The 11808-nt window shown below is 43.5% G+C and overlaps 1 protein-coding gene across 1 annotated transcript in view; it reads left to right on the top strand.

Moving 5' to 3' along the window:
* Positions 1–5424: 5424 nt before the first annotated feature.
* pld6 (phospholipase D family, member 6) overlaps positions 5425–11808 on the top strand; it is a gene marked incomplete at its 5' end in the record, with an annotated part of 13970 nt that continues 7586 nt past the window's right edge. Inside the window, 3 exon segments of the mRNA XM_060898292.1 lie at positions 5425–5442; positions 5444–5661; positions 7668–7891. Coding sequence (XP_060754275.1) covers positions 5425–5442; positions 5444–5661; positions 7668–7891 — 460 coding nt within the window.

Genomic DNA, 11808 nt, shown 5'->3' with positions numbered 1-11808 from the left:
AAGGCAGTGATTATTCTGATGAATCACAACAATGACCAGTGATTTAGGTGAAGGAAAGATAGGAACGTAAATTTAAAAACTTAGTCACATTAAAGGTGCATAATCTCAATAGAGTGCTCCGAGATGATGCTAAAAATAGTAACCATGCGGTCGGCGCGGCCATCTTGGAAGTCACTCGCTCCAGAGCGCGCATAGAGTACACATCCACCGATTCGTTTCCGCGTTAGAGGGCTTAGAAGCTTGGATTTTTTAAGAATTTAGACATCTGAAGTGATGGAGCACTACTGTGAAAGTTTGGATAAGCAGGCACGGGAGCGTTATGCTGAGAAGGTACGTTTCATTGGGAATGTGGATCCATACACTGTTAGTGAGAAGGAATGGAAAGCTGACCCCAGCTTGTTGCCGCATAATTATCAATTATTTTAGTCAGTGAATAAAATGTAGGCCTAGTATGTAACTTGTACTAACAGCATGTGTACATTACTAGGCCTAGATCTTAAATGCCATTTGATGCAACAATGCAGTGCAGTAGACATAAGCTACCTAATGTGACACACATATCCATTAGTCATTGCTGAAAGTCATAGTTCGAATTACGTGGGAGCCAATGGGAGCTGAGCTCCCATTCCCTCAGGCTCCCATGAAAGAAGCAAACTTAATTTTCTGTGGAAGTCTCTCAAATTCCTCATCTCATCTCATTATCTGTAGCCGCTTTATCCTGTTCTACAGGGTCGCAGGCAAGCTGGAGCCTATCCCAGCTGACTACGGGCGAAAGGCGGGGTACACCCTGGACAAGTCGCCAGGTCATCACAGGGCTGACACATAGACACAGACAACCATTCACACTCACATTCACACCTACGCTCAATTTAGAGTCACCAGTTAACCTAACCTGCATGTCTTTGGACTGTGGGGGAAACCGGAGCACCTGGAGGAAACCCACGCGGACACGGGGAGAACATGCAAACTCCACACAGAAAGGCCCTCGCCGGCCCCGGGGCTCGAACCCAGGACCTTCTTGCTGTGAGGCGACAGCGCTAACCACTACACCACCGTGCCGCCCCACATAAGCTACCTAATGTGACAAATATATCCATTAATCATTGCTGAAAGTCATAGTTCGAATTACGTGGGAGCCAATGGGAGCTGAGCTCCCATTCCCTCAGGCTCCCATGAAAGAAAGCAAACTTAATTTTCTGTAGAAGTCTCTCAAATTCCTCATCTCATCTCATTATCTCTAGCCGCTTTATCCTTCTACAGGGTCGCAGGCAAGCTGGAGCCTATCCCAGCTGACTACGGGCGAAAGGCGGGGTACACCCTGGACAAGTCGCCAGGTCATCACAGGGCTGACACATAGACACAGACAACCATTCACACTCACATTCACACCTACGGTCAATTTAGAGTCGCCAGTTAGCCTAACCTGCATGTCTTTGGACTGTGGGGGAAACCGGAGCACCCGGAGGAAACCCACGCGGACACGGGGAGAACATGCAAACTCCACACAGAAAGGCCCTCGCCGGCCCCGGGGCTCGAACCCAGGACCTTCTTGCTGTGAGGCGACAGTGCTAACCACTACACCACCGTGCCGCCCCCAAATTCGTCATATATCACCATAATAAGCTTGAATAGCCTATATCACCATATAAATAAAACTCGTTTAATTTCCGATCACCATGCAGCCATTACTTTGTATTGAACGTGTTATTAAACCGCAACATGCAGTGATTCATTTTGCCCTGCGTCATGCGTATTTTACGCAATTTTAAAATAAATGACGCAGATGTTTTGCTTGTGGTGCGTATTTTTGACGCAAGGTCGCACTCGGAACATCCTCGAGTTACTTCTCTTCATTCAGGATATAGAGCGAAGGGATGTAGCTCGAGGTTGTTCCGAGTGGCAAGGTCCTAACAACGCTATATTTTTCTCGTTCAACATGACTGAACTGTTGTTATAATGCTTCATTTATCGACTACTATAGTCTTTTTTACTTGGCGGGCCTATATTTAGCTTCGTTTAATTCCGTCAGCAACGTGTCGGCAATTTCATTGGCTGGAAAGCTTCGGCATATGCAAATCCTTTCCAGCCTCGATTTGAAGCAAGTGAAAATAGCTCTCTCGTACTAATCGATAAAATTTATGTTTGCCAAAGCATTTCTTTGCCTTAACCTCTGCAGTGCATACTGCTGGCTGTGAAAGGGGCTTCTCAGTGCAGAACCAGATTCTCACTAAAGGCAGAAACAGAGTAAAGCAACATCACTTGATGAACATAAAAACAAGCATCCTTACTAAGTCAGACATGATTGAGATGAGTCTGGATCACTTGAAAAAAAAACAAGCAAAGAAGAATTTTCTCAGTGAAGAAATGTTACAGTAGCTAAACCATAAACCTGATAAATGTCATTATTAATTGTGAAAAAGTTAATCTTGTCTGATGTCACAAAAGTCAAGTGCCAAAGATAATGACACTTTTTTTTATGTTTTATTTGAATTCTAGTCAAAACAGCCATAATAACTATTCTGTTTAATTCCATACTTTTTTCATTTTTTATTCTGAAAATTGTTATTGTTTGCTTAGATGAATAGCTCACACAATTGTTCACATGTTGGAATTAAATGATTTAAGTGTAAACAGTGATAACTATTGTGTTTTTTGTTTTCAAAATGTGTATTGTAATTTTGACTCACTTTGGAAATTTTTGACTCACTGATTTAATATGTGGTGAGTCAGTTATGGCCCTTTTCCACTACCCTTTTTCAGCTCACTTCAGCTCGCTTCAGCTCACTTCAGCCCGACACGGCTCGCGTTTCGACTACCAAAAACCAGCACGACTCAGCTCGTTTCAGCCCTGCTTAGCCCCTAAAACTCGCACCGTTTTGGAGTAGGGCTGAAGCGAGCCAAGCCGTGCCGACTGAGGCTGGGGGCGTGAGCAGACACTCCCCTGTGCACTGATTGGTGAGGAGGAGTGTCCTCACATGCCCACACACGCCCCGCGAGCGCGCTGGGATCTGTAAACACCGCAAACCCGGAAGAAGAAGAATTACGAATTACGAGAATTTCTGAAGCCTTATGCGCCTCGCCTCATCTATACGCTCTTGCCAGTATCTGTTGGCGTTGTCGGTGACAACAAGCCACAGCACCAAGACCAGCAACACTAACGACTCCATGTCCTCCATGTTTATTGTTTACTATTCGGGTCGTGAGACTACCGCTTAAAAGCTCACTGAATCAGTGACAGACAGAGCATCGTGGACGAGTTCGCGGAGCGCAAGGCTCGCCGTATGCCCTTCAAATAATGCGCGCAGTAGGCTATTGATGTTTTATTATGAGCCATGTACAGTATGTCGCCTAATGTTTTTTTGTTTCTGAGTTACATGTTCGTTTGAAGGACTTAATGTACAAAATAACATAGTTGCACCCCGTAGTGTTGAAATTGGTAAACACAGTGCATTCAGTGAGGTTTGCACCGCCCTCCTTTTATTTCTGACTCTTCCTGTCACCACTCTGAGCGCTCATTCGTATGCCCTTCAAATAATGTGCGCAGTATAGGCTATTGATGTTTTATTATGCGCCATGTACAGTATCCTAATGTTTTTTGTTTCTGAGTTACATGTTCGTTTGAAGGACTTGATGTACTAAATAACATAGTTGCACCCGGTAGTGTTGAAATTGGTAAACACCGCAGTTGCGGACATTTTGTAGCCTAAAATGATGTTATGATAAGCTTTAATAAAGGGCCCGGTCATTTGCCCCGCCCCCGGCCCGGCTCTGACTTGTTCTGCCACTGTCACTGATGTCACTGTTTGCGCTGCTTAACGGCATCACATGACGTCCACCCACTTTCGCTAACTCCACCCAATGTGTCCACCCACTTCCAGCCAGCACGGTTCAGCGCGGTTGTAGTCGAAATGCAACTTCAATAGCCCCGCTCAGCTCGACTCAGCTCGACTCGGCACGGCTCAGCCGCGTTTGTAGTGGAAAAGCGGCATTAGACTCATAGTCACTAGGAGCAAAATGAATCACTGAACATGTACGGCTGTACTTCACCACCACACCACTATGCGCGCAAACTGAAATTTGCAGCCTGCGAAATCGAATGTGAAGTTAAGTCCGAAGAAGACTTGTCCTCTATCTCACAACGATCTTCCTTTGTTTAACTATATATATATGCAACACCGTGTGTGTGTGTGCGTGCATGCGCGCGCCTGTGTGTGAAAGCTGTGCACTGCAGTGCGCAAAAGTGCGCTGGTCCAGGAGAGCGAGTATGCATTGCTTTTTTTTTTTTTAATAGAGACCCCCATAGGGTCAAATTTATAATTCGAACCCTGCTGAAAGTACATAGAAAAGATAAGTTTGTATCACGTTTATTTTAGTAACTATGAAATTCAAGACAATTTAACCTACCTGTCACAAACGCTACGTTCACACTGCAAGGCTTGATGCTCAATTCCGATTTTTTTGTGAAATCCGATTTTTTTGTGAGGTCGTTCACATTAACAAATATATGCGACTTGTATGTGATCCTCAGTATGAACGAAAAGCGACCTAAAAGTGTTCCGCATGCGCATTGCAGGATACGACGACGTCACACGCAGTGAGCATGGCCAGTGTTTACGGAAGTAAAACCGCCCGGTTGCGGTATGACCCATCCAATCTAGCTTGAATAGCTGCATCCTCCCAAATGGAAATCAGCTCCCTAACCTCTGCGTCCTTCCATTGAGAAGATTCAGAACCTTCACAGCCCGAAGCGTCCCTCGCATTGATGTCATGCGCCATGTTGTTGTAACTTTTTTTGAGAGACCCGCTGCCTACTTCAGCGCAGAATAGTGACGTTTGTGGCTTGTTGATGACGTGTAAGTCGGATGAATGCGACCTGGCGGTTCAGACTGAAGTCGCATATGAAAAGAGCGGATAGGAATCGGAATTAGGACCACATATCCAAATGGCCTGGGTCGGATTTGAAAAAATCGGATCTGTGTCATTCATATTGTCAATAAAAGATCGGATACAGGTCACATATGGGCGAAAAGATCGGATTTGAGTCACTTCAGCCTGCAGTGTGAACATAGCCAAAGTGATCAGAACAAATCCGGATACAGTCAAGTCCTAAATTTGATCGGTTAATGGCAGCCAGCCACTGTCGTCTCCTCCGCTCGCTTTTCTCCTGTGCTGCAATTCCCGGGTTAGTCACGACTTGAGGGAGTCTGTGGAAGCTTTTGCCACTCTTTTCCCCCCGGCTACTACAGCCAACAATGACCCACGTATTCGGCGTTTTGCTTCACTGAGCAACAACAATGCACTGACACAGCGACCTTTGACTTCCAATATGGCCGCCGCTGGGTTCGCGCTGATCTCGAAGCACTCTATACATGGAAGTGTATATGTGTCGTGCAGATTACTCTGATAGATCTTTGACATCCCATTTTCACCACCTTTCCTCTGTCTGTCTGTGCTGTGTAAGATGTCTCTGGCAGGGTTTCTGAAGATGCTTGGTCTTGGTGCAGTGGCTATCACATTAGGCCTGGAAGGGTTGGACTGGTTGCTGGCTCGGCATCTCTGGCCCAGAAGACGTTACCATCAGCCCCTGAAAGAGGTTCTCTTCTTTCCTTCACCGCCGATGTGTGTGGAGCACTTGTACAATCCAGTCAGGGCTCATCGATGGTAACATCTTAATTATCTCATCTCATTATCTCTAGCCGCTTTATCCTGTTCTACAGGGTCGCAGGCAAGCTGGAGCCTATCCCAGCTGACTACGGGCGAAAGGCGGGGTACACCCTGGACAAGTCGCCAGGTCATCACAGGGCTGACACATAGACACAGACAACCATTCACACTCACATTCACACCTACGGTCAATTTAGAGTCACCAGTTAACCTAACCTGCATGTCTTTGGACTGTGGGGGAAACCGGAGCACCCGGAGGAAACCCACGCGGACACGGGGAGAACATGCAAACTCCACACAGAAAGGCCCTCGCCGGCCACGGGGCTCGAACCTGGACCTTCTTGCTGTGAGGCGACAGCGCTAACCACTACACCACCGTGCCACCTTACATCTTAATTATATTGGGTTAAAATGAAAGATTTTTCATGCTTGGGTCATAAAAAGAATTTCCCCTGACACTCAGTTATTTTTGTTTAGTGGACCGAAAGTTACTGAATTTGAATCACAGACTTCCAATTTTATTAGTTTTTTTTAAATAAAACAATTAATAAATTTCGAGCCATGTGGTCCTAAATTCTCTGCTATTTTTTCCTGCTTCACCATGACCCAAGGCAAGATACTACGTCATGCATCATATGGTGGGCTTTCTCTGTTCGCGCAAGGCATTGTGAGATACAAATTTGAAACAGGAGAGAAAAATGTCGGACGTGAGTGTGCAAATGAAACATGAAAGACCGACTACAGTAATGGAAAGTGAAAAGAAAAGACGTTATTTTTTTCGCGGTCCGGTTTCCATCAAATCCTGCGCTCTGATTGGCTGGCGAGCGGGTCCGTATCCTATGGTACGGACCCCGGTTACGGACCTCTGGCGACTCGCTCGTTCACAACAACAACAAACATAGTAGCAATTTTTGTCAAAACTTATCTTTTTTTATAAGATTTTTATCAAAAATCTTATAAATTTTTGCCAGCATTTCTCAGGAGAATAGCATTAATTTTACAGCATGGATAGCGATAACGACAGTGTTCACAGCGAAAGCGAGTTTTACTACCCTGAGGAAGAAGAAATAAAATAAAACATTTCAGGAGAAAGCTAAAAACCTCTAACTGTTGCTAACACCGAGCAAAAACATGGCTGAATCCTGAATGACTCAGCTTTGTATAAATAGGGGACTACATAGGTGGCAAAATGTAGTTTTTTTCCTGCCATGGAAGTGCACTTGTATACCGAGCAGGAAGCAATTTGCATTACAGCCGTGAATGAGGATTCAAAATGGCGACTCGGCTCAGTTTTCCCTTTCGGGCGCTCTCGTTTTCTGTTAGGATTTGGTAAAGAAAAAAATAAATATATTATTTACCAGCCTAAGGTCGGTCCGTATGGTGAAATACCGTGACCTTGGCCTTGAATACTGACCTCGGCCCAGAGGGCCTCGCTCAGTACTTTCAAGACCTTGGCCACGGTATTTCACGATACGGATCTCCCAGCTGGTAAATAACATGTATTTATGTTGCGAAGGAAAGGAAACGCAGGACCAAACTAATAAATATCGGCGCTCAGCGAGCACCTTGGTGTGATCAGCTGTTCGTTTAGTGACAGAATGATGGAACTGTCAGTGCATGGTCAAAGGTAAACCTGTAGATGGCAGTAATGCAACATTGTGGATGCCAGCTGCTGTAAAACCCAAAAGAAGAAGGTGGTAAACCTGCGCATGCGCACACGGACTTCCTCTGTCTGCTTGACTGCGCAAAGCGAGCGATTTCATGCACATTATTTGCTAGGGAATTAAATAACTTCCCAGCCACAGAATGGCCTGGTTTTTTTGGAGATATTACAGATATAAATATATCACAGTGACCAAATTTCAGAGGGAACTAAATTTCACAGATTTAATGAAATCGAAAGGCCGCCTCGCTTTAAAGGGTTCTGTTTGTGCTGCCTTTTTTGCCTCTTGTTTTTGAAAGTTTTGGCTATTCATGTTCCTCACCCTGTCTGTGGCCCACAGTCCGTGTCCCCTCCCTCATGGCCTGGATACACCCTTCTCCAGACTCCTGGAGCACCTTCTGTCAGCGTGTGTGTCTCTGGACCTTTGTCTGTTCTCCTTCTCCAACACTGATCTGAGTCGGGCCGTGCTGCTGTTACACAGCCGGGGTGTGCAGGTGCGAGTGCTCACAGATCGAGACTACGTGGATATCTGCGGCTCTCAGATTGGCGTCCTCCGCAAGGCAGGTACGGACAATGCAGCAACCTTCCAGATCCTGCTACTTCATCTATATCATACGGTTATAACTTGCACTAATAATGCTAAAATAATTGGAAGCTTGATCATCACACCCTTGTCCCAACAGACATTTGATTCTGGAATACCATTTGTACATAAACAGGCTAATAAAATAGCAGAAGAATTAAATATACAAGTAACTTAATTGTGTTGCATGCAGTTGCATTTTAGAAAATTGTTTCGCACTTTCTGCCTGAGTCTGATGTTTGATTTGATATCAGACTGCAGTATTTGCTGAGGAAAAAAGATTCAATACAGCGCTAATACTGTTAGGAGCTCCATTTTTATCCTCCACTGGCCGAAAGACCTGAAGGGGGATTGTGTCGTGGCGATGTCCGTCCATCTGTCCCAGGAAGGGTGCTCACCTTCTGAAATCAACTCCTCTCACGATTTTTGGAGGAATTTCACGAAACTTGGCAGGATTCTTTGTTGTACGTCGGTAATACGCATATTGTAATTTCGTTAAATTCAGTCACATTTTACCAGAGTTACAGCCTTTGATTAACAAAATTATAATTTGACAATTTCATGAGTGTACTTGCCTTCTGACATCAACTCCTCTCACAGTCTGTAAATTAATTTCTCGACACTTGGCAAAAGGCCTTGCTATATGACGGTAATACGCATATTGCGATTTAATTTCTTTTGTGAAAATTTTCCCAGAGTTTTGACCCTTGATTAAATAACTTGTACAACCCCGATTCCAAAAAAGTTGGGACAAAGTACAAATTGTAAATAAAAACGGAATGCAATGATGTGGAAGTTTCAAAATTCCATATTCAGAATAGAACATAGATGACATATCAAATGTTTAAACTGAGAAAATGTATAATTTAAAGAGAAAAATTAGGTGATTTTAAATTTCATGACAACAACACATCTCAAAAAAGTTGGGACAAGGCCATGTTTCCCACTGTGAGACATCCCCTTTTCTCTTTACAACAGTCTGTAAACATCTGGGGACTGAGGAGACAAGTTGCTCAAGTTTAGGGATAGGAATGTTAACCCATTCTTGTCTAATGTGGGTTTGTAGTTGCTCAACTGTCTTAGGTCTTTTTTGTCGTATCTTCCGTTTTATGACGCGCCAAATGTTTTCTATGGGTGAAAGATCTGGACTGCAGGCTGGCCAGTTCAGTACCCGGACCCTTCTTCTACGCAGCCATGATGCTGTAATTGATGCAGTATGTGGTTTGGCATTGTCATGTTGGAAAATGCGAGGACTTCCCTGAAAGAGACGTCGTCTGGATGGGAGCATATGTTGCTCTAGAACCTGGATATACCTTTCAGCATTGATGGTGTCTTTCCAGATGTGTAAGCTGCCCATGCCACACGCACTAATGCAACCCCATACCATCAGAGATGCAGGCTTCTGAACTGAGCGCTGATAACAACTTGGGTCGTCCTTCTCCTCTTTAGTCCGAATGACACAGCGTCCCTGATTTCCATAAAGAACTTCAAATTTTGATTCGTCTGACCACAGAACAGTTTTCCACTTTGCCACAGTCCATTTTAAATGAGCCTTGGCCCAGAGAAGACGTCTGCGCTTCTGGATCGTGTTTAGATACGGCTTCTTCTTTGAACTATAGAGTTTTAGCTGGCAACAGCGGATGGCACGGTGAATTGTGTTCACAGATAATGTTCTCTGGAAATATTCCTGAGCCCATTTTGTGATTTCCAATACAGAAGCATGCCTGTATGTGATGCAGTGCCGTCTAAGGGCCCGAAGATCACGGGCACCCAGTATGGTTTTCCGGCCTTGACCCTTACGCACAGAGATTCTTCCAGATTCTCTGAATCTTTTGATGATATTATGCACTGTAGATGATGATATGTTCAAACTCTTTGCAATTTTACACTGTCGAACTCCTTTCTGATATTGCTCCACTATTTGTCAGCGCAGAATTAGGGGGATTGGTGATCCTCTTCTCATCTTTACTTCTGAGATCCGCTGCCACTCCAAGATGCTCTTTTTATACCCAGTCATGTTAATGACCTATTGCCAATTGACCTAATGAGTTGCAATTTGGTCCTCCAGCTGTTCCTTTTTTGTACCTTTAACTTTTCCAGCCTCTTATTGCCCCTGTCCCAACTTTTTTGAGATGTGTTGCTGTCATGAAATTTCAAAATGTCTCACTTTCGACATTTGATATGTTGTCTATGTTCTATTGTGAATACAATATCAGTTTTTGAGATTTGTAAATTATTGCATTCCGTTTTTATTTACAATTTGTACTTTGTCCCAACTTTTTTGGAATCGGGGTTGTACTTTGACAGTTTCATGAGGGTGTACGTTCTTCTGAAATCAACTTGTCTCACAATTTGTGGAGGAATTTCACCAAACTTGGCAAAAGGATTCTTTGTTATATGACAGTTATACACATATTGAAATTATGTTTAATTTGGACACATTTTACCAGAGTTATGCTCTTGTTTATTAACAAACTTTGGCAATTTCATCAAGGTGTGCTTGCTTTCTGAAATCAACTTCTCTGACTATTTTTATTATCCCCTGCTAGCCGAAAGGCCCAAAGGGGGATTATGTCTTGGCGATGTCCATCCATCTGTCCATTCCAGGAAGGGTACTCATCTTCTGAAATCAACTCCTCTCACAATTTTTGGAGGAATTTTACGAAACTTGATAGGATTCTTTGTTATATGTCGGTAATACTCATATTGCAATGCCATTCAATTCAGTCACATTTTATTAGAGTTATGGCATAGTTGCCAGCGGGGGATATTGTGCTCTCACAGCACTCTTGTTATAGATGACTGCGTGTCCGAAACCATATGAGCACCCTAATTTGATATACCGAGCAACTTGACATGATTTGAGCTATTGAATGATTCCACGATGATGAAATGGTGGCTCGAAGCTTCCATTACTTATTATCTACATTCGTCTTATACTGTAGCTCCAGTGCAAAACTTGCAAACTTCAGACAACAACAGAATCTATAGAAAAAAAGGGCAAAATAAATTTACAAGTAAGTACATAGGAATTTATGTCTAACAAATAACCTGTACAAATTCACAGCAGATAAATATACCAAATTTTACACACACAAGTATTCACCATGCATAAAGATTAAGTAAAACAGTCACTTGAGCAATAGAATAAAATCAGGTTAAGAAGGAAACTAGATAAAATGCAATACCGATGCTTTATTTGTGGCACAGGAGACTTAACACATGGCTTAAATTATGACAGTTGGGGCACGCCTAATATCTTCAGGGAGCTTGTTCCACCTTTGGGGAAACCCAATAGCTTTATTTAATAAACGTCATTAAGTGTACAAAACAAAGGGTGTAATCTAACAGGGCGTGGTAATCACTGTAGATGAGTAAATGAGTAAAAAGGGTTTGGCCTTTGGGACAGAGAAAGTTTAATCAGCATACTGCATGCAAAATGATGTGCTTAGGCCATTATTAAGAAATGTTCTGTTTCCGGTCCACCGGCCGGGTGAGTACCGTTTGTGCCGTTCAGTTTTTTTTTTTTTTAACGCCGTTTTTTCGGCATTTTTTTCGGGTTCGTAAATCTAAAATCGAACTTAGCATTTCCGCATTCCCAGGGCTTTCCACTAAGGCTCATACTAGCCAGCCATGACAAATAAGTAGCCAGCTGGGGGGGGTAAACACAAAATAAACTCCTGTGCACGCAGTTCCCAGGATTAAATGTATTTTCCACAGACCATTTATTTATTCACTTTCCTCAAATACAAAGTAAAATGGCAGTAAATCTTCTTTCTTTTCTTGCGTATTGCATCATGAGGCGTTCCTGGCTTGTAAATCTCTTATTTTCGGTGCATGACACATTCACGCAGCTGAGCATGCTATGAATTAACAACGACAACGGTCTGCAGTGGGG

The sequence above is a fragment of the Neoarius graeffei genome, chromosome 18 (assembly GCF_027579695.1).
Source record: "Neoarius graeffei isolate fNeoGra1 chromosome 18, fNeoGra1.pri, whole genome shotgun sequence".
Classification (NCBI taxonomy): Eukaryota; Metazoa; Chordata; class Actinopteri; order Siluriformes; family Ariidae; genus Neoarius; species Neoarius graeffei.
The sequence above is the reverse complement of the archived record's forward strand: the minus strand, read 5'-3'. Positions and strand labels throughout refer to the sequence as shown.